Source organism: Doryrhamphus excisus, linkage group LG19, assembly GCF_037039965.1.
Source record: "Doryrhamphus excisus strain RoL-2023G ecotype Guam linkage group LG19, RoL_Dexc_Guam_v1.1, whole genome shotgun sequence".
Lineage (NCBI taxonomy): Eukaryota > Metazoa > Chordata > Actinopteri > Syngnathiformes > Syngnathidae > Doryrhamphus > Doryrhamphus excisus.
The window spans coordinates 6,396,835-6,418,980 of NC_136375.1; the positions used below are offsets into that span (position 1 = coordinate 6,396,835).

At 45.3% G+C, this 22,146-nt stretch overlaps 2 protein-coding genes across 5 annotated transcripts; one reads left to right on the forward strand and one right to left on the reverse strand.

Moving 5' to 3' along the window:
* Positions 1-2,168: 2,168 nt before the first annotated feature.
* Positions 2,169-13,681, reverse strand: LOC131107416 (multiple C2 and transmembrane domain-containing protein 1-like). Of its 3 annotated transcripts, XM_058057425.2 has the most exons (21): positions 13,239-13,681; positions 9,350-9,458; positions 9,139-9,281; positions 8,892-8,971; positions 8,698-8,821; positions 7,739-7,777; positions 7,390-7,536; positions 6,518-6,648; positions 6,257-6,449; positions 6,087-6,180; positions 5,924-6,026; positions 4,402-4,504; positions 4,237-4,338; positions 4,101-4,175; positions 3,727-3,846; positions 3,548-3,661; positions 3,429-3,476; positions 3,237-3,346; positions 2,918-3,027; positions 2,748-2,845; positions 2,169-2,620 (listed from the first exon to the last, which is right to left on the reverse strand). In XM_058057425.2, the coding sequence occupies exons 1-21, from the start codon at positions 13,614-13,616 to the stop codon at positions 2,549-2,551; spliced, it is 2,493 nt and encodes an 830-aa protein (XP_057913408.2). In that variant the 5' UTR covers positions 13,617-13,681; the 3' UTR covers positions 2,169-2,548. The 3 variants fall into 3 exon arrangements, with proteins under 3 accessions (XP_057913408.2, XP_057913410.2, XP_057913404.2); XM_058057427.2 differs by lacking the exon at positions 7,739-7,777; XM_058057421.2 differs by having other exon boundaries at positions 5,924-6,180.
* A 1,614-nt stretch (positions 13,682-15,295) lies between these two features.
* LOC131107549 (arrestin domain-containing protein 3-like) lies at positions 15,296-20,810 on the forward strand. Of its 2 annotated transcripts, none has more exons than XM_058057684.2 (8): positions 15,296-15,818; positions 17,538-17,619; positions 17,706-17,853; positions 17,927-18,032; positions 18,156-18,412; positions 18,497-18,650; positions 18,725-18,873; positions 20,035-20,810. In XM_058057684.2, exons 1-8 carry the CDS (start codon positions 15,539-15,541, stop codon positions 20,110-20,112), a joined length of 1,254 nt encoding a protein of 417 aa, XP_057913667.2. In that variant the 5' UTR covers positions 15,296-15,538; the 3' UTR covers positions 20,113-20,810. The 2 variants fall into 2 exon arrangements, with proteins under 2 accessions (XP_057913667.2, XP_057913668.2); XM_058057685.2 differs by having other exon boundaries at positions 15,298-15,818; positions 17,930-18,032; positions 20,035-20,809.
* The last annotated feature ends 1,336 nt before the right edge of the window (positions 20,811-22,146 follow it).

The following is a 22,146-nucleotide window of genomic DNA, read 5'->3' on the forward strand; positions in this document are numbered from 1 at the left end:
GCTGTAAGTTGCTGACTAGGAAGACTAACAACAATCGGGCAGACCTGAAAAAGACAACACACAACGAGGAGTCCAATGCGTTCATGTCGCGCTGCCGTTGGCACCAACGCACTTGTGTTTGCTGACCTGACACTTGAAGGCGAAGCGTTTTTCGCAGGCGTTGCACCCAAACGGCTTCTCACCCGTGTGCCTCCGCATGTGCGACATCATTGTCCCCTTCCGAGAGAAGCGCTCCCCACACACCGAGCACGGGAAGGGCTTCTCTCCAGTGTGTGTTCTTACGTGCAGCACCAGCGAGATGCGCTGGCTGAAGCTGGTGTCGCACAGCCGACAGGCGAAGGGCTTGACGCCCGTGTGAGTGCGGGAGTGCACGACCAGGTTGGAGCGCTGGCGGAAGGTTTTGCCGCACACGGAACAGCAGAAGGGCTTCTCCCCGGTGTGGCGCCTCATGTGTCTCTTGAGGTTGCGCTTGTGATCGAATGTTTTGTCGCATTCGGAGCAGTCGAAGCGTTTCTTGGAAGTGGGGTGCCTCGTCTGCACGCCTCCAGAGTGCTCGTTACTCTTCGAGGGTTCGCTGTTGTCTGTGTCGGAGGAGGCAGAAGTGCCGGCGTCCGTGTGCAATGTATGGAATTTAGGGTCCAGGCTGCCGGTTAGGTTGTGATGTGACGTGGGAGGGCCGCGGTCACCTTCACTCTTCACGGGAACGTGTGGAAACGAGAAATTGCTCCGGTTCAGTTTGTTCTCTTCGTCTTGAACGCGTGCCGAATGGAGATCGACCCGCTCGGGTTCCGAGCTCCACTCCTGCTGCTCCTCTTTGACCACGATCACTTTCAAGACGTCCGGAGGTAAAACTGAAATACAGGGATGCAACAGGAACAGATGGTCTTCCAGTTGGCAGGCACAAAACGACCAAACTAGAAACACCACTGCTGCCTTTATCCATTTTCATTGAAGAACACCTCCAAAACAGATCAAGTGTTGGCCCATCCGGTCATTGTGTGTGGCCCAAAGGTGCAATTCACTCACTTGCTTATCTTTTCGCTAATTGCTTTTGCTTCTGTTTATGTGAATAAATTAGTAAATTCTCATTTACTATCACTATTAAAAAGTAGTGATGCACCGATGCGTTAGCAGCTGCTACTTGTATGACCATGAATAGTTTGTGGTTTCGAAGGTGACCCGCATGGAAAACAAGTAGGACATTTAAATAATAAACCGGATGTGCAGAAAGCCTCATTTGCATACATCCCAACACTGTAGCAGATGCTAGCAGCGGCTAACAGTCTGGGTGACTGCTACAGCTAACTTTAAGCCTAGCACCGACTCTCCTGTGTTTGCGTTCCAGAAAATAAACACCACACAGACCTTCGTTTTCCAGTATTCGTTCGGAATTGGAAACTAATCGCAGGCGCGGGTCCATCTCCGCGGATCTCCTCCTCATCGATACTCAATTGGGATGTTTTTACTCGTCTATTCGGAAAGCAGACCTTCACTGGCGAGCCTTTCAAAATAAGTTACAAGGCTTTGAGGCGTGACTATTTCTAATTACATCAACTTAAATAGCCACCTTGATAATGACACAGCTATAGATATATTTCGATATTAAACAGCAAAATCGGTTGTTCTTTTCGTCTTCGCCAAACATCAGAAACACGGATATTTATTTTGAAACGAGACCCGGAACTAGTAACTCGCATATAACAAGCGTTTCGCAGGAGCCAGTCCAGAAACCAGTTGAACTGGTCCAGTAGATTACAACTTAAAATAGCGGATAAACCGTGGCACCCATTAATTTACAATTTGGATATCAAGAGCTTTAATATTTAGTATAAATATCATAAACCGAGCAAAAACAATTTTTTTTCAATGTCGTTATCCGACACGGAATATTTGAGATGCCACCGCGCTACCCCTGGACAAAAGTACTATATAACACCCCTAGTGGTTTGGCCACTACCATTGGATGGGGAACGGTTTGGACCCGGATTCGATTCCACATGTAATGTTTCCCCATTAACCACCATGTGTACTCCTGGTGGCAGGTGAAAATTGTACCTCTGAATTACCAGTGCATGGAAACTGAGGAATTTCAAACGTGTGCTGATAACGTAATGCCATTTTTCACCTGTAGATGTCAGCAATGCTTCAATTACACAAACCACAACATATCAGCGTTCATTCTTACTTTTAATGCATTAAATGCCGAAAATGCAACATAACGTCACTGATGACACACAAGGGTATAAAAAGTCCATACATGCACACACATGCGCACATGCACATTTTTTGCATATTTCTTCATGCAGCAGGAAGACATCATGTGAATTCCACGTGCACCACAGAGCTGAGCGTCCATGTTTGTGAAAAGTTTGTCGGTGTCAGCATGCTAACGTGGCACCAACAACATGAAAACATCCCCAAACAGCTGCCTCACGTGCACTTTATTCACATGCACCTTTAAGAGCATCCAGTGCCGATAAAATCAACAACATAAACAATCTTTGTTTCCCTTTTTACACACTAACAAAGTCACGGTTCATGTGTTTTGCTAGCTGGGGTTGGTCCTCTTGCGCTTGTTTGGACTTTGACCCGAGTCCGTTTTCAGCTGGCGGTACTGCATCTAAGGAGTGAAGAGAAGGGGGTCAGAGGACAGAGCCTTGAGGGACACCACAGCTACATCACAGCTGTTTCCTGTCTCTTGAAAAGCTTCCGGACAGTCGCAGATGCTGCCATCAAAAGTCACTCACCACCTGGACGTCAGACGGCACGCGTGACAGGAAGTCCAGCAGCTCATTGTGGTCGATCATGTAAGGGTCACGCAGCTTCTTGGTGAACTTGTTCACACCTGGGGACGCAACGGTTCAGCGTTCACGTGTGTGTTAATGTGTTAATGTGTGCGTGTGTGTGGTGAGCTCACCCCATGCTAGCACGAGGTAGCGCAGCGGGATGAGGTAGAGCAAGAGCGTCGCCACACACAAGGCGGCGATGGCCAAGCAGGTCAGGAAAGGCACGGTCCAATTTAGCACGCTAACAACACAACAAGTCGGTTAAGAATTCCACCAGTGTCATAAACGTTTCCGCCATTTTAGATCCCCGCAACACTACTCTTCCTGGAAACTCCATTTTGTCCACTATTGACAATACTTCCTGTTTACTTCCTGTTGACAGCAAGAAGCGCCCTCTGCTGGCATGGTGTCCGATGAGGACCCCTCCCACCCTCCTCAGGGACCACCTACTTCTTGAGCCTCTCCGCAAAGGACGCCACCTGGTCCAGCATGTTCTGGACGCTGATGAAGACGTCCTGGATGGCGTAGAGTTTGTCCATGAAGCCTCGCGGCTCGGCGTCCTGGCGGGGATGGACAAACACGCGTCTTTGCTTGGGCGTCACCGAGGTCACGTGCCACGCTAACTCACGACGCGGTGGTCACCTTGTCGTCCTCGTCCTCGTCGTCCCACTCCAACACGGCGTCCACAGGCTGCGGCGAGAGAAGGCGGAGCGGCTACAGCACAAACGTCTCAGGAAGATGCATGTGGCATGACGCCTCACCGTGTCTGCGGCGGCGTCGCGGCTCCGTGAGAAAAAGAAGTTCCAGACGAGCAGCAGCAGCAACGCCAGCGGGAGCATGAAGAGCTCAAAGTGCCACACCCCCACCACGAAGAGCTGAGGGGGCGGGGCAGAGGTCACGCACGTCACGTTGTGTGCGTGTGCGTGTGCACGCGCGTTACCAGGAAGGAGATGATGCTCCTCTGTGCCGACTCCCACTCAAAGCAGCTGTTGATGTACGCCCCCCAGCTGAGGACCACCATGATGCTCCTCTTCACACGCACCAGGTTCTGATGGAGCAGCTGATGGCACATGACACTTAGTATCGGATGGCCCTGCCCACCACAAACTACTCCCTTAGCCCCTCCCCGGGGGGTCCCAATGTCGTCCCAGTGGGGACCACATGGTGGAAAAGTCCTAACTTTTGTTGCCAAACATGCCCTTCATTTTCTTATCATAATATTTGGACTTTATGGGCATAATAATTAGGACTTTACCCCCCATCAACAGGCCCCTCCCACTAAACCCGGTGTAGCGTTTGAAGATGCCGGCGTACATTTTTGGAGACTTTGGGCTCATCTTCGATGAACTTCTGTTCGGCAGGGGCCACCGTCCTCAAGGCCGCTTTGACCTGACGACAAAGCCAGGGTCACGTGACCGGGCCAGGGTGAAAGGTCGAGTGTCGGACTGACCGTGTTGTAGATGACGTCTATCTCCAGGAAGACCAGTCCTTTGGTGGGGACTTTCAGCTCCTTGTTCTTCAACACGTACGACTTCTGCTCGCCGTTACGCACCTGACACACGCACATGTTGATGAAGGACAGGTGAAGGACATTCCAAGGACGAACTCCACTCACGTGCAGCAAAGGAATGGCCACTTTCCCCAGGAAGTCTGCACTCCTGTCTCGGTCCTCGTCCAACACGGTCACCTCCAACACCGAGTGGATGTCCTTCACGTTACTGGCACATACACACACACACACACACACACACACACACACATTAGTACACCTTCATTGCGTACGCATGTACAAATGTACAAATTTCCCCACTGAGGGACGAATAAAGGCATATCTTAATCTTAATGTATGGGTGTTAGCGTGCCAAGCGGTCAGCTACATGTACTACCACCGTCTGCCGCAGGGGGCGCTTCTATCCGACTTCCATTTGATTTTTATCAAGCACTTCTACACAACTATGAAGGATTTATTGCTCGTTTTGTCTTTTCATTTCTATATAATACTAAATAATACTACTCCCGCTAATCATACAAACACGTCAATGTTCTTCCCATCCATTTCTTTTCTGGGAATATTAGGACTTTATTCTCATATTATTATAACTTTTTCCCAACCTAACTTTCCATAATCTTGTTTGTTTCTGACAATATTGCAATTTTTTTGTTTGCTTTAATATTTCGACTTTATTCTGCTAAAATTAAAAAAAATCATAATCACATTTTTCTTGCAAGATTACTATTTTTCCTCCTAATATTATACTTTATACTACTAAAATTACTTTTATTTTATTGAGTTTTATACATTTTAAAAAAATTGGAAAAAAGCAATTCTGCTGTTGTTTTCTTACTGTCGTTTTTGTTTATTTTCCGTATTTTATATCTTATTTTATTGTTTCAAACACCGCAGGAAACTGCTTTTTTAATCTATTTTATCTTCTTGTTTTTTGGATGAAATAAGATAACTACCAAAGTAGTTATGTTATGTTATCACGGTTATTGTATTAATTTAATTTAATTTAATTTAATTTAATTTAATTTAATTTAATTTAATTTAATTTAATTTAATTTAATTTAATTTAATTTAATTTAATTTAATTTAATTTAATTTAATTTAATTTAATTTAATTTAATTTAATTTAATTTAATTCAATTCAATTCAATTCAATTCAATTCAATTCAATTCAATTCAATTCAATTCAATTCAATTCAATTCAATTCAATTCAATTCAATTCTATTTTACTTTATTTTATTTTATTTTATTTTATTTTATTTTATTTTATTTTATTTTATTTTATTTTATTTTATTTTATTTTAAAATATAATTAAACAATGCCAAAGCCACCATTTTTTTGTTTCTTGTTTATTTATTTAAAATGCATCAAATGTATTTGAATTTATCGATGTATAAAAATGGCAAATGTGCTCTTTGTGTCATTTTTCTGTTTTATTTTGTTTTCTTATTTTTTATTTCTTCGTGTATTTACTGTACTGTATTTTTATTTTCCATTTTAGGGCCACCAACTTTCTACTTTGTTCCATTTATTTAGTTTTCTTGTTTATTTTTCCTAGGTGCTAATGACCAATAATTGGTAGCGGCAGCCGTGCAGCAGGGCATATGCTAGAACGTGAAAGGCCTCACAAGGTGAAGACTTTGTTCCACTCCGGGTTGAGGTTCTTGTAGACGGTGTGCGTCTGCAGTCGGTCGTTGCTGAGCTCCACAACACAGAAGGGGTCGCTCTTACCTGACGTCAAACATTTCACACATGAGACGCTCGCCGGGCGGATGCGGCTAACTTCCTCACCGGTCACGTCCGCCGCCATGAGGCCTTCCGCTCGCAGCACCTTGACCTGCACCACGCCCACGTCCTTCATGTTGGAGAAGGACCGCAGCGCCCCCTGTGGGAGGACAGGACAGGCCCGTTAGCGCCAGGCTCATGCCCCCCCTCCCTCAAACGAGCTGAGCGCCACTCACGTATCGTCCGAGCATCCGTCCGCGTTCCCGCGGGTCGTCCAGGGGCGCGACGGAGAGGTCCGAGATGGAGATGTGGGCGGAGGCGGTCAGCGTTACCAGCAGCACCAAGTAGCCCCCGCCCCCGGACTCCTCCAGGGGGAGCTCCAGGCGGTGGGTTTGTTCCTTGGCTAGCGAAGACAGGTCCAGCTGGCAGCTGCAAGGACACGAATGAGCCCGTCACCATGGCGACCGACAGCGGGTCCAAAAAGACGCCCGACTTGCCGCCCGATGAAGTCGTCTCTGCACGCCGTGTCGTGGTCCCACACGGTGGCCTCCAGCACGCCCCCCGTCTCCTCCAACAGATGGAGGTCAAACTGTTCCCGCCACTGCGGATTCAACGTCTTCGGTAGCGTCTGGACAATTCGAGAGACAAAAATACCAACCCCAGCCTCCTTTACTTCTGTACTGTACTTCTAGTTTTTACTTCAATACAACCTTGAAATATCTCCAATATGCAGTACAAAATACTAATTACAAATGTATTGAAAAGATCTTCTAATTATTACTTATATATTTCGTTTATAAAAGTAAATATATTTTATACTAAAATAATACAACATGTATTATTTCTTATTGAATTTATTTAGTATTATTTCAATGTTTTACTTTTTATTTTTATATATGAAATATATTTAAACAAAAAAATATATTTTTAAAAATATTTTAATATGTATTTTTATTTTATGCATTTATCTATAAATATTATATATATTTATGACATGTTGAATAGAATAAGTGAAATCCATATGTATTTTATCTATAAATAATGCAAATTAATAAATATTAGAGGGAGCATTTTGTTATTTTCAAATGTTTAAATTCTTTTTATTTTTTCATATTATTTAGAAATAAGAAATATGTATATTTTTATATTATTTATTATTTATATTTTTTATATTTTATATTGAAGTTATTATATCAACTATAAGTATTGATTTGATGACTATGATATATGAATATAATGAAATAAATGTATATAGGCCATATTGCATACATTCTGGTTCAATGAAGAAATATGTACCAGGTATGAAAATGAAAGGAAATGCTTACTCCATGAAACAGGAAGTGTCAGAGTAAAAGAACAACGGCGTCACCTTGCTGCGGTACTTCTGCTGTCCCAGGCGGAACTTGACGTACGGGTCACTCAGCCCGTTGGGGTCCATCGGCACCAGGTCCCGCCCCTCGATGAGAGCGATGCTGACGAGGCCTCGCCACAGCTGAGACTTACGACTTAGCGACTGCTAAGGTTTGTACACACACACACACACAGTATCACCCTCATGACCAAACATGGACGCTTATGGAAGCAAAGATGTGAACAAACACAACTATGAATGAGGAAGTTGAAAATGGGACACCTCCGATGAGGACATTAGGCTCATGAGCAACAAGTGGCCCACAGCCTGCGAATGATGAGCGGAAGAAGAGGAAGATGTTGGTTACCTTGGTGGATCTCTTCCAGGACTTCCTGAGCAGCATGGTCTGAACATACAGTACAGTACGTCACATCAGTGCGTCGCCGCTAGAGGGCGACACATCCTGCCCACAACTCATCAAAGCGCTCGTGAGCTTTATGCTAATGATCTGTATGCTAATTAGCTCTGTTTGGTTGCGACCAATCACAAGAGCTTTTTGGACGAACTTGGTGGAATTGACAGGAAACTGGACGTTTGATGAGTTTGGGCCACCAGGGGTCGCTAACACACAGACAAGCAGCTTGAGGACAGCACGACAACTTAACTCAAGTTACTTGAATCCCATCCACTTTTACAGTCACGGCTATGCTAGCTCCTTTTCACTATTAGCCCTGTCAATACAATAGGACTCATTTTCAATGAGATGCATTATTAAATATCACTGTAATTCCCGCATTCTACAAAGAAAAGTCATTAAAGTTACCAGTGGCTTTCCCCAAAAAGTAACTGAATTAGTAATACAGTTACTTCTTCAGAAATGTATAAAAAGTAAAGTATAGAATAAGAATACAATATAGTTACATCATAGTATATTACCATTATATATATTGTATATACTGTATCCATTCATTTTCTATACTGCTTATCCTCACGAGGGTGGGGGTATGCTGGAGCCTATCCCAGCTGTCTTGGGGTGAGACTGGTGGCCAGCCAATCACAGGGCACATATAGACAAACAACCATTCCCACCCACATTCATACCTATGGACCAGCTATTTAGCTTCCTGTGTAGCAGTACACGTTTGGACGCCCCTGCTGTGAAGTGAAGGATTACAAGCGTGACACGGTTAGCCTGTGAGCTAACGCTAAAGCTAAAGCACTAAACTCACTTTGTTAACAAAAGTCTTGAGACGGCATGCATTGCATCATTAGTGTGTGTGTGTGTGTGTGTGTAAGCATGTGTTATGATGTCAATAACATGCGTACCATGGAGTCTCTCCGTTCCTCCAGTGGACTATGTTTAGGTATCAGGGTGATGGCCATCTCCAGCGTACCCAGGTCCTGGTCTGGGTGCAGCGGATCCTTCAGGACCAGCGTGACAGGAGTGGTCCTGGTCCACAAAGACACGGCTCATGTGGAGCGCTAGCGCTTTGAGAACCTGCTGTGACAACATTATGTACCTCTGCAGCTCCAGAGAGTCCAGCTGGACTTCAGCCGAACCCATGAAGTCATCCTGTAGAGCAAAGTCATAGTCGAAGACCTGCACCGGAACCAGAACCAGAACCTTAGAAGACCAGTTTGCAGTTCAACGTGTTTGCTGCACATGGAACAGACCAAATGGACCTCCTGCATCGTTTACAAGGTTCTTCTTCTCATTTCTCATCAACAACTTTGCACGTGTGCATGTGCGTGTGCACGTGTGCTGACCTTGACGTAGAGGGGCTCACTCAGGTTGTCCACCAGCACCGTGGTCTTCTCGTCCCACACAGGGTTCAGGTTCTTGCGAATGGTTCTGCTGCGGAACACCTCTTTGCCCGCCACCTTCAGCTTGACGTACGGGTCGCTGCTGCCTGCAAGCACCAGCAGAACCTGCCAGAACCTACCAGAGGCCACACCAGAACCGACGTGATGGGTCTACCTCCTCTGTCCCGGACCGCCAGGTTGTGTCCTCGCCGCAACTCCACGTCCAGCTTGTACATCCCGGCCCACTCAGGCGGGACCCTCGAAGCCCGGCCGGCACCCAGATCCTGCAAGATGACATCACCAACATTTTACCAGCAGACAAAGCCTTTGAGTCCATTAAGACTGGGAGGAATCTTGACAGGAAATGGAAGCGGAGTAACTTCCTGCCAAAGTGTTTTTCCATCCTTGGACATCACAGCAACAACACATTTTCTTCTATTTGTTCTCGCTTCACCAGAAAGCTATCCATCCATCCATCTTCTATGCTGCTTACCCTCACCAGGTATGCTGGAGCCTAACCCAGCTGACTTTGGACAACCATAGACAAACCATCTTTCACACTCACAGTCTTACCTGTGGACAATTTACATCTCTGGTTCATCTAACATGCATGCTTTGCGTAATGGGGGGAGGGGGGAACATTGGGGAGAACGTGAAAACTCCACACAGAGATCCCCGAATGGAGAAGACAACACAGGAAAACTAAAAACAAAAAGCAAGTAGCATAAAGTTGAAGAATTAAAAGGGACCTATGTTGGCCCCTTGGTATTGAGTTATGGACTCCTAAAGAGCAGCTACACACAATAACCAGCACACTAAGCTTTCTAGATCTTCCACAATCTGCACCTATTCAGATGGATTTCTTTGGAGCTTTGGACCTTCCTGCAAGAACTGTCTGTTTTAATGTATTCCACCCTCAGCACGCCTGCAGGCACGCCCACTCCGCTGTGGTTAGTCACACTAGCTAGTACTTGAAAGGACTCCCGGTTTGTGGTGCTAGCTAACGGTATAGGAGTTGATGTATGTTTATAAAATGTGGGCTTTAACTTCCAGCCATATGTGTTGGATCCTTAATACCATCCAAAGTAGAGACTGGACAGTCCCAAGGTTCTCAAGAAAAGAGGTTACTCAATGCTAAGTAGCTTTAGCATTTTAACCTTAGCTTTTTTACAGCATGGGTGACGTCTAATGTGGCCACGAATATATATTTATATATACATATACCTATATATACATATATTAGGGCTGTCAATCGATTAAAATATTTGATTGCAATTAATCACATTTTGGCCACAGTTAACTCTGAATTCATCGCATTTCATCGCAAATATAAATACATTTTTATCTATAATAAGTAAGGGGAATATCTTTGTAGTAAAGGATTCGATGTACAACTACAACAATAATTACATCCAATTTGATGTAAAAGGATATCAATTTGGAAACTATGGGGAACATATTAGCTCTTAAAGTCGCCCACAAACATTCAGCAAATCCAAAATGTGAGCAAATGAGACCTCTCACACTAACTATGTTTTTGTTTATTTGTGTCAGCTCAAAATAAGATTTGTTCATTTATGATACTGGTTTTAAATTCTAAATGTTTGTGAGTAAAAAAGCCTATTTAGGAACATTCAGAAAGGATTATTATTAAACATTTGCCTCAATGCACCTTTCCTTCATGAAATGTACAAATGAAAATACCTAAAACATATGGAAATAGTCATAAAACATTTCATCCAAATTACTAACTCAATAATGATGTCATTTCTCTTTTAAAACACATTAAAATACATGGAAATTAATCGTTATATTACAGTAAATATCATTTCATTACAATACTCTAACTATTCATGAGAAATCCCCCAGTTTTTGAATGTTTACGCGAGCTGCGATTTGTCCTACTTTTCTGACGGTCACTGAATGCTCTCGGATGCAAAGAGGGCTGTATGGATGTATTTGGATGTATTTTCCCTCTTTTTCTTTCCCCTCATACTTGCTCCCGAATGCTGATACTATATGGGAACTCATAAAGGTAAGATTTGATGACTTTGAGTGCAAATGTGCATCATTGTGGTAGTTCCATGCTAAATGGCTAATGCTAGCAAAACACTGGACTTCAGCCATGGTCATCACATTGACAGCCCGTCAATAGCAGCTGGAAGTCCAATTTATCTGGCAGTTCAATGCCAAAATCATCAGTGAGATGTCAAAATGTGAAAAGCACTGGTTAGTGTGGCCACTCTTATGCCAAGGTAGCACTGATATATGACAATAAAAACAATATCTGCACTGCTCCAGTCTCTGGCAGGCCATGAAATCCGTGATAAGTCAAAAACAGCGACAGTAGATCGTGAACGCGTCATTAAAACATTGACAGTGCTAATACTGTATATATACAACTTGTTAGCATGTCTACGTTACAAAATATCAGTCGTACACTATGTTGTCTTTTCTGCAGGCTTCTGGTTGCTAACATGAAGCTACAGCGCCACCTGTTGTTGTGGCGTGCACGTGTGGACATACGCCCTCAATGATCCCATTGGTTCTCCAAGCCATCACGCCCGCAGGCCTGGACAGGGGACGATGTGGAGCTGCTGTCCATCACCGTTAGCGCAAAGGAAATACTCCGTGAATCGATGTTTATTTCCACAGAGTCGTGGCGGGATGGAACATCAGGATGTTCTCCATCAAGACCATGGAACATTTCACTTGATAGCGGGCGGGAAGTCATGTGACCACGTCTAATTGTATTACTGTTAGTATGTTGGAGGAAACTTGCAATGCTGCCTGCAAGGTGTCGCTTGCAACACGCTTACTTCCTGTCAAGCAACGTGCACACTGTGTGTGTGTGTGTGGGAGCGCGTGTGTGTATGTTGACTTAAAAAGCTGCTGAAACATCATCAGACAAGTTAAAGAGTCAACAACATCTCCATTTTTTTCTTGCAGCTCGTTTGGAAACAACACATGCTAACCAGCGTTGGAGAAGATTATAGAGATTAGCAGACAGGAAGTGATGTCATAGCAGCAGATTATACACCATCCCATCTCTCACACACACACGTCTTGGTGATTGCTAACAAAGACCTCTGAAGTCATGCGACCACACACATGCTTCCGTCCAGCATCGGCTCAAAGACGGACAGGGAGGGACGGCAGGTGCTCACCAAACAGAGAAGAGGAGTCATTGTTTGGATGGCGAGACGTGACCCGCCAAGCGCGACTCAACTCGGACGCAAAAAGAAACTACTGCAGAACACTGGCACGGATGAGGTGCAAGGTAGGGAAGCTCAGAGGAGGCGGAGCAACAGGTGAGAGGGCGGGACTGTCACATGAACCCTGACCTCAACCTCCTGTCCTCTGCGGCAACCCTTAGCTTTCTTTCACAGCAAAGGTCCCACAAAGGCCACTTAAACCTGCGTGTGAACAATGACCACATGCTGGCCTGAGGGGCGGGGTGATGTCCTTGGTGGGCGTGGTCTCCACAAGCTAACTTTGGACACGTTCATGTCAGGACCCCCGCACGGGCGTCCTAAAGTAAGCATGTCCTAGTAAGCATTTACTCATTTTCTACCGCTTATCCTAACGAGGGGGTGCTGGAGCCTATCCCAGCGGTCTTTGTTACACCCTGGACTGGCGGCCAGCCAATCACAGGGCACATATAGACAAACAACCATTCCCACCCACATTCATACCTATGGACAATTCGGAGTGGCCAATTAACCTAGCATGTTTTTGGAATGGGGGTGGAACCCGAAGTACCCAGAGAAAAGTCACGCTAACCACTCAACCACTGTGCAGCTACTGTATACAAATAATTTCTAGACATATTTTATCCATATTTATACATATTTTATATGTATTTTAAAAGCTTCAGTCATTAGATAAATATAATAAATTCTGTTATTAAATGAAATATGTTTTAATTATTCCATTGCTTATTTTTATGATGTATAAGATATGTAGTATATGTGAATTTTTATATGACCATACTTTAGGAATTGTAAATAGAATGATAAAGCATTACATAAATATGATCATAATATAATGTTCGTGTGTCTTACTGCAGGTTGTTCGTCCAGCTGTTCTCCAGTTGTAGTCGTCGCCTCCTCTCCTCCCCCTGCCCCCCCTCCCCGTGCTCCGTCCAGTCCCTCCAGGCCCGCGGAACCGAGAGAGGAGCTCTTGTGGTGGGACGGAACCAAGTGGGCCACCGCGGACTTGCCGGTGCCGCAGTGTGGCCGTTCTTTGGGCTCCTCGTCGGGGCGAGACGAGAAGATGAGGTCGGGCTGCGAGAGGGAGATGACCCGGTCCAAATCGGCGGTTTCCTTCCGTTTGCTCCTGCGGAACAACCAGCTGCTTCGTGGCTTCTCGTCCTTGCTGCTTGACGGCTTGTTGCTTCGGGACAGGAAGTGCTGCCTCCAGGTGCTCTCGCCTTGCTCCATCCTGCGCGGCCTGAGAGCTGTGGGTCGGTGTTCGAGTCCGCGCGAGGAATACAAGCACGTCGAGTTGGTCCTGCCCCCCCCCCCCCCCTCTCCGCGGAAGCCCCGCCCCCTCTCCCTGCACTTTTTTTGTGCTGGAGGCTGAGCAGGGCCGCAGCGAGCGGAGGGCCCGCGGGTGTTTGGACACCCATCCTCCAAACTAAACAACGACGTTTACCTTCACGGAGAATAATCTTGTATTTGACACCTATTATACTTTATTTTAGGCTGCCATACGTTCATCCACACCTCAACAGGAGCACACAAAGCACCTTTAACTCACCGACTTACTAATGTTCACTAGCACTCATGCTAACAATATGTTAGCATGAGTTTAAAAACATAATACACTCGAAAAATATAATATTGTGAAAAATATGTGGATCAATACACAGCCATAGTCAGTGTATAGCTGTCCCTTCAAAATAAGTCAACACACAACCATAGTCAGTGTACAGCTGTCCCTTCAAAATAAGTCAACACACAACCATAGTCAGTGTATAGCTGTCCCTTCAAAATAAGTCAACACACAACCATAGTCAGTGTACAGCTGTCCCTTCAAAATAAGTCAACACACAACCATAGTCAGTGTATAGCTGTCCCTTCAAAATAAGTCAACACACAACCATAGTCAGTGTACAGCTGTCCCTTCAAAATAAGTCAACACACAACCGTAGTCAGTGTATAGCTGTCCCTTCAAAATAAGTCAACACACAACCATTCATGTCTCAACCACTGGCAACCACTGGGGGGAGATGTGTTCAAGGCACCCAGGGGCATTGAACATAACAATCTAAAATACCACTACACAAGAAAATTGTATTTATAAAGTCCAAGTCCAAATGTACACTAAGGAAGTTGAAATATTTGGACAATTTTTGGTTAGCGCGCAGGCCTCACAGCTAGGAGACTCGAGTTCGATTCCACCCTCGGCCATCTCTGTGTGGAGTTTGCATATTCCCCCCGGTTTCCTCCCCCATTCCAAAAACATGCTAGCTTCATTGGCCCCTCCAAATTGTCCATAGGTATGAATGTGAGTGTGAATGGTTGTTTGTCTATTTGTGCCCTGTGATTGGCTGGCCACCAGTCCAGGGTGTACCCCGCCTCTCGCCCAAACACAGCTGGGATAGGCTCCAGCATATCCCTGTTACAGTTTTCCGAGCTGCACACTGACTACTTAACACTGTATCAAAGTGTCTTTTCAATTCAAATATTTGCGGAAATGTAAGGGGTGTGCCCAAATACACACTGTCAGGTACACTGTCCAGCTAGTCATCGAATAGTCATAGTCATTGTGTTAGAACGCCCCCCAGGGGCAGCACAAAGAAAGACAACAGCAGTGAAAGAACATAGGATGCCATCATGACGCTAAGTCATCAGGGCAGTTATGTCACACTTCCAATTATGATGTTTATTATTGTGCATCTGTGTCTACTATTTGGCACCTGGTGGTGTGCAAGTGTACCTAATGAAGCGTCCACTCGGGTTTGTGCTCCGAGCTGCACTTCCGGGTTGTGTTTGAGTGACGAATTGGTTGATGGCTTTAGCGAGTGACGTCACAATCGCGTCCCCTCTCTCATAGTCATCGGCGCGTGTACGCGCGGAGGTGCTGCGGGAGGACACATGCTTGCGCGCACACGCCCAGTGAGGTTATTTTTGCGCATGCACGCCGCCTTTAAGAGCGCAGCCTGTCTGCGCGCGCCGCAGCACTAAACGCACAGGCGAGCGGAGGAGAGCCGAACCGAGCCACCATCAGCTGAGAGGGTCCAACCTGATGAGCCAGCACCGACGCCGGGCCGGCTCCGTGAGGGCCACCGGGACCTAGTCCCACTGGGCTGTGCTCTTGCCCTCCTAGGACTTGTCTTGTTCGTCTTGGATCCGCCGTCATGGTTCTGGGTAAAGTTCGGGCTCTGGCCGTGTGCTTCGACACCCTGAACGAGAACAACCTGCCGGTGTTCTCCGGGGGGGAGCTGGTGTCGGGCCGAGTTCTGGTGGACGTCACCGGGGATGTTCGAGTCAGGAGTCTGGACGTGACCGCGAGGGGGGTCGCCAAGGTCCGCTGGACCGAGTCCCGAAACGCCGGAGCCAACACGGCCTACACGCAGAACTACACCGAGGAGGTGGAGTACCTGCACCACAGGGACTGTCTCATTGGCGAGGACAGAGGTGAGCCCCCCCCGTAATCAACCTCGCTCGGCCAAACTTGCACACGCACCCCCACCATCATGATTGACGCTTTCAGCAAAAGTTTCCACACACTTTGGCATATGAGGTACAAAAGCCTGAGAACCAGAGAACCAGGCCGGCCTTCAGGCGACACTAACGAGTCAAGTGATGGCATGAAGGAGAGGAGGACAACTCCCTTTTGTTTGCTAGAAGCGGTTCAAACCTGTTCACACTCACGCACGCACACACACACGCAGACTGCCTGCAAGACGGGTGGGGGGGGCTGTGTGTGCACGCGTGCGTGTGTATGTTATGAAAGGCCATGAAGGACAAGATGGTTCATGTCTTGTCTCACATTCTCCATCTTCGTTTTGCTGACTAAGGAGTTGTGGGATCGCAGGTCCTTCGTTCGTGTGTGACGTCACGTTTGTTTTTAAGATGGTAACTTCAAACAAACCTTCCTTTCCACAAAGCTAACATAAGTATAATGTAATAAGTTGGCTAGTCCATCCCCTCGAAAGACTTTTACTGTGAAAGTCTTTGTTTGTTGTTTTAATTAGTGAATGTTTGGATGTCACCACGTGACGTCAAGTTCTTGTCAACGAGTGCACGCCCTTCCTCCCCCTACCCCTCTTTACATCCTCCACCCGCCCTTGATCAAGCGCCACATGGTTGTGGAGATGTGGGCGGGGCGTGTGTGGCCTCTCGCCAATCACAGCGCGAGCTCTTGTCTGCTATGTCTGTCTCTCCTCCAATGAGAGGCGGAGTCATCCGGCCAGGAGGATGCTGCTCAGGCTGGTTCTGACCGGTCTGCTCTGCTCGCTGCCGGCGACTTGGCAGGCTCGCACGCACGCACACACGCACACGCTGTTCTTGACAGCATAACAAAACGCGCACACGCTGCAACTCGCTCGACTTCCTACTACATGAAAGCGCGTGCACGTCGACACCAAAGCTGACTATTTCTATATTTACATTTAATTGACACACTCATCTGGCTGCAACTTTTAACGTATACATATAAACTACTATAAATACTGTATACTTGTATAACTACTCATAGAACTTGTACATTACAACTTCCATATACTATTATTTGTACCAACTATGTTCCACTATTAAAACTCATATATACTACTTGAACTATTATTTACTACAAGTAACTACTGCAATGTACTACATATTTATATATTAATGTAATGTGTCTACCTATATACTGCTATTAGAAGTACTACATATGTACTTCTGCACTACTATCTAGAACTATAAAGAACTACTATATACTTACACTACTAATATGGCTACTATTTTATACAGTACATATATACTACTAATATATACTACTGGACCTACTAAATTATTATATACGAGAAAACTACTGTAGTAGTTCTATAGTATAGTACTATAGTAGTATATAATATTAGAATAGAGGCAGGGTACACCCTGGACTGGTATACATATATATACTATCCTGCATATTACTATGAGTACTACTACTGTATACTACTATTAGAACTGTATACTATAAGTGTATATTAGAACTACAGTATGCTATTATTAGACCTACTACAGTATACTACAATTACAGCGCCTGTATACTACTACCAGAACTACTACTGTCCACCACTGTGAGAAGCCCTGTATACTACTATTAGAAGTACGATGAGTACTGTGAGAAAGGAAGGGTGATTGACGGGTCACGTGACTTTGTGTTGTCAGACGAGGACGGCGTGGACGAAGGCGTGACGCTGCTTCACGCTGGCCTGCACGAGTTTGCCTTCAGCTTCCACCTGCCTCAGATGTGAGTGCACACACACACACACACACACACACACACACAAAGTAGCATGCTGGTGTGTAGTCAACATGCGGCGTCGGTGCTGGCAGGGCACTGGCGACATCGTTCGAGGGCAAGCATGGCAGCGTGAGGTACTGGGTGAAGGCCGAGCTGCAGCGTCCTTGGATGCTACCGGTGAAGGTGAAGAAGGAGTTCATCGTCTTCGAGCACATAGACATCAACACGCCGCTGCTGCTGGTAGGCCCCGCCCAATTTCCGACCCACCCACCCATCGGTCGTGGCACTGTGTGGTCACCATGGTAACCGTCAGCAGGCCCCCCAAGCGGGCAGCAAAGAGAAGACGCTGTGCTGCTGGTTCTGCGCCTCGGGTCCCATCTCGCTGAGCGCCAAGATAGCCCGCAAAGGCTACACGCCAGGTGAGCTCCGCCCCCTCGTGCTCATCAAACCGCCCCCTTCCTTCTGCTCCTCCTCTTCCCGCTCACTCACATCTGCTCTTTCTCTCAGTCCGACAGACTGATCTCTTCTCCCCTCTCTCCAAGGCGACTCCATCCAAATCTTCGCCGAGGTGGAGAACTGCTCGTCTCGCGTGGTGGTCCCCAAGGCGGCGCTCTACCAGACGCAGACCTTCTTCGCCAAAGGCAAAGGCAAGGAGATCCAGCAGCTGGTGTCTAACTTGCGTGGCGAGTCCCTGGCGCAGGGCAAGAGTCAGAGCTGGGAGGGCAAACTGCTCAAGATCCCCCCTGTGTCCCCGTCCATCCTGGACTGTCCCATCATACGCGTAGAGTACGCCCTTGTGGTGAGCCGTGTCATACTACTACTATAGTACTACAGTTGTAGTACTACTGCTGAGACCACCCCCTGTGTACCTCCTCCCCTGCAGGTGTACGTGGACATCCCAGGTGGTCTCAACCTGTCTCTGTCCTTGCCGCTGGTGATCGGGACCATCCCCCTGCACGCCGCCGCCTCGCGCACGTCCAGCATCAGCAGCCACGGCAGCGCATCCAGCTGGGGTGGCGTGCCCGAACGGCCTGAGGGTATGGCGCCGGCAGCGCGCCCGCCTCTTGTCGTGCGAGTGCCCTCGTCTCTAATCGGCCACTTGTGTTTCCAGCGCCACCGAGCTACAGCGAGCTGGCCTTCTCCGAGGCGCATCGGCGCCACTGCCTGCGCGGCGGCGATGAGTGTCACGAGCACGAGGCGGCGCCGCTGCTCGCTTACATCAGCGAGTTCAGATACCTGCCCCCCCCGCTCTACGCCGAGGTAAAAGCAACACACTTCCTGTCGGGTTCAGCTTCATCTTCCAACACGACGCCATACTTTTACACTCAACTATTATATATTACTGTTATATATTACTGTATTTATACAGTGTGTTTGTGTATATATATATATATATATATATATATATATATATATATATATATATATATATATATACATACATGTGTGTATATGTATAAATACTAGTACTTTCAAGTTCAACCTCGACTACAGCAGTACACTTCTCAAATAATAGTTGAAGTACAAATACTGTAGCTTCAAGTTAAAAGTTAAAGTAGTTGTTAAGTTCAACAATTTATAGTAGTACTAGTTTCGTCATCAACTTGGGCTCGTTTGAAGTTCTGTTAGTACTAGTTTAAGGATAAAGTAGTAATAGTGGAAAGTTGTAGTATTTTAAAGTACTTAATATAGCAGTAACTCGAAGTTTTAGTAATAGTTTAGCGATGTAGTAGTAGTAGTAGTTGTTGTTGATGGTCAGTTATACTCAGAGTTGTAGTTTTAAAGTTGGAGTAGTAGTATAAAGTTATAGTAATATAAGTTCCAGTCATAGTATTTTTTAATCGTGGTGGTGGTAGTTTAAAGTCAGAGTTAAAATTAAAGTAGAAGTACTTCATAGTTTAAAAAATAGTTGTAATAGTACTAGTGCTTTAAAGTTCTTGTAGTAGTAGTAGTTTAAAGTTTGTACTATTAGTAGTTATAGTAGTTGTTACAATTTATATTACTAGTAGTTTAAAGTAGTGAAAGTTTACAGTTTAAGTAGTAGTAGTTTAAAGTACTAGTATGAGTAGTACTTGATAGTAGTAGTCATTTAAACTACAAAGCAGTTTAAAGTTCTATTTGTGGTAGTTTGAACTTAAAGTGGTGAGTTTGAGTGGTACTAAAGTTGTAGTAGTAGTTCTATAGTAGCACTATAGAGTTGTGGTAGTTTACAGTTAACATTCTACTAGTCAGAGAAAGTAGTAGTAGATAAAGTAGTAGTAGTTGAAAGTTATGGTAGTAGTATTTTAAAGTTCTAGCAGTAGTATAAGTTCAAGTAGTTGTAGTACGGGCATTGATGGGTAAGGTGTTTTTTTCTTCATGAACTACTGTCATTTTGTGTACCTTAAGTAAAGTGTCGTTTTTGTGGCCCCTCCCCCTCAGGTGGACCCTTATCCTGACCCGGCAGAGGCGTGTTCCGTCCTGGAGGCGAGGACACTGGACACGTGTCCGTCTCGCTGAGGAGGGAAGCCACACCGTCAGCTGTGACTTGTCACATGACATCAACATCAACACCAGTCGCCCCTGCTAAACACCCCCCACCCGACCCCACCCCACCGAGGTCACCTGACCCGGGATCCAATGACCGCTTGATTGATGTTCACAGACGCCCGGCGTGCCCCCCGAGGACAAGTACAGGACGTTCCGAACGGGACATCTAAACGACTTGACCGCGCCCACAACTGAAGTACTTGTGTGTCCTGGATCAGAGGGCAAAGGTCATGTGGAAGAAAATAACTGATGACATCACCGATGCACTTAAACTGTATGAATGTGTGTGTGTGTGTGTGTGTGTGTGTGTGTGTGTGCGTGCGTGTGTGTGTGCGTGTTTGTGCGTGCGCGCGCATCAGCACAAACGACCAACTTGGAGAACCACAAGTCGCCTGTTGATGTTTCTAAAGTAAAAAAAAAGTAAAGTTGAGCATCCAAAGTGAAAATGTTTACACAAGAATGAATTTGACGTTCAAACTTCCTCCTAAAAGTACAAAGTGCAATATTTTTATATCTCATGTCCTTTTTAGCACAACTTTTGCATATCTTCCATTTCTCTGCATTATTATTATTATTATTATTATTATTATTATTCATGTGATGATTTTCTTGCTGTCATGATCAATTTTTGATAAAAAAAAAATAAAAGTTATTTTGTGGAAACTCTTTTTACTGCTCTAACTTTTACTTTAGTAGACAGTATTTTATTTCCAATGCTTTTGTTACGTCTACATGCCTATTCTATGTTCCCATCACATTGCTCTGGCTACGTGATCACTGCAGGGACATAACAGACACTAGCATAGCAAGTTGGCAAGCTAACTAGTTTATTTATTCTAAGTGTTTCAAATGGATTGGTGAAAGGAGACAAACTTACCACTTCCACACAAAATGAGAGGAGATGCTTTTTTTTCCCCCACTTGATCCCAGCCATAGCATGGCGGCTCTCCTGGATCAGTAGCCAGTCTCGCTGCAGTCTGAAAGGTAATATATGGTATTGTCTCATTACCAATGCCAAGTTATATAACTGGTCTTTCAATATTTTGCACTATAATAGGTCATAGTCAACCATGAAATAGCCAGGTATTTGAAAAACCGCAATACGGATTGATGTACTAGGGATGTGCTGCGATGGGTGCACTGATCAATAAAAAGGAGAAGGAGGTTGTGGTGACTAGCTTGTGGTGATGGGAAAGTCCCATTCTATTTACTGAATTGGGTACCTGATTCACTTAAGTCATACGTCACAAACAATTTGCACCCGTGAGTCGGTGAAATCACGGCGCAGGAGTTAGTACCAGAGAAGCCCGATTGGGTAATTCTTGTGAGTTTTTAAACACATTCATGGCTCACACTCTATTCCACTAGCTTTCAGTATTTCTGGGTTCTCGTGTACGACGACATTAAAAAAACGTTTTGAACGACTCGTTCAGTACTCGCACAACTTGTAGCATTTCCGGGTTTTCGTCGACAACTCAGCGAACAACTATGTTTTGTGGACGTTACTAAGTAGATTATGAATTAGTTACACGTTAAGCTCGGTGTGGTCCAATCAGGCTGCTAGCAGTTAACTTTAATAAAGAAAATGAGTTTGTTCAGTATTTTTATTGAAACCCTTTTATCAATATGACATCATCGACTCAACAGAAATTAGCTAGCATGGCTAACGTGTTAGTGTTTATCCAGTGTATTACTGTACATTGAAGTCCATTTGTAGTAGAATGGAGTGAAAGTGCTCCCCCTGCAGTACAACAGTACTAACACACACACATTATTGTTGTGGCTTCTTTGGACTCATAGAACAATGAAGTTAAAAACAGGCAGTAGAATGTTTACCACGTCACAAAACAACGTTAGATGTCGTCACGGGAACAGATGAGAATTCATCATTTGAATCATAATTTGTAAATATGCTGATAGTTGGACTTACTTGGGAACGAAACACACACACACACACATGCAGGCTGCAGGCCAAACAAGGTGACCTTGAAAGCTCACAAACTC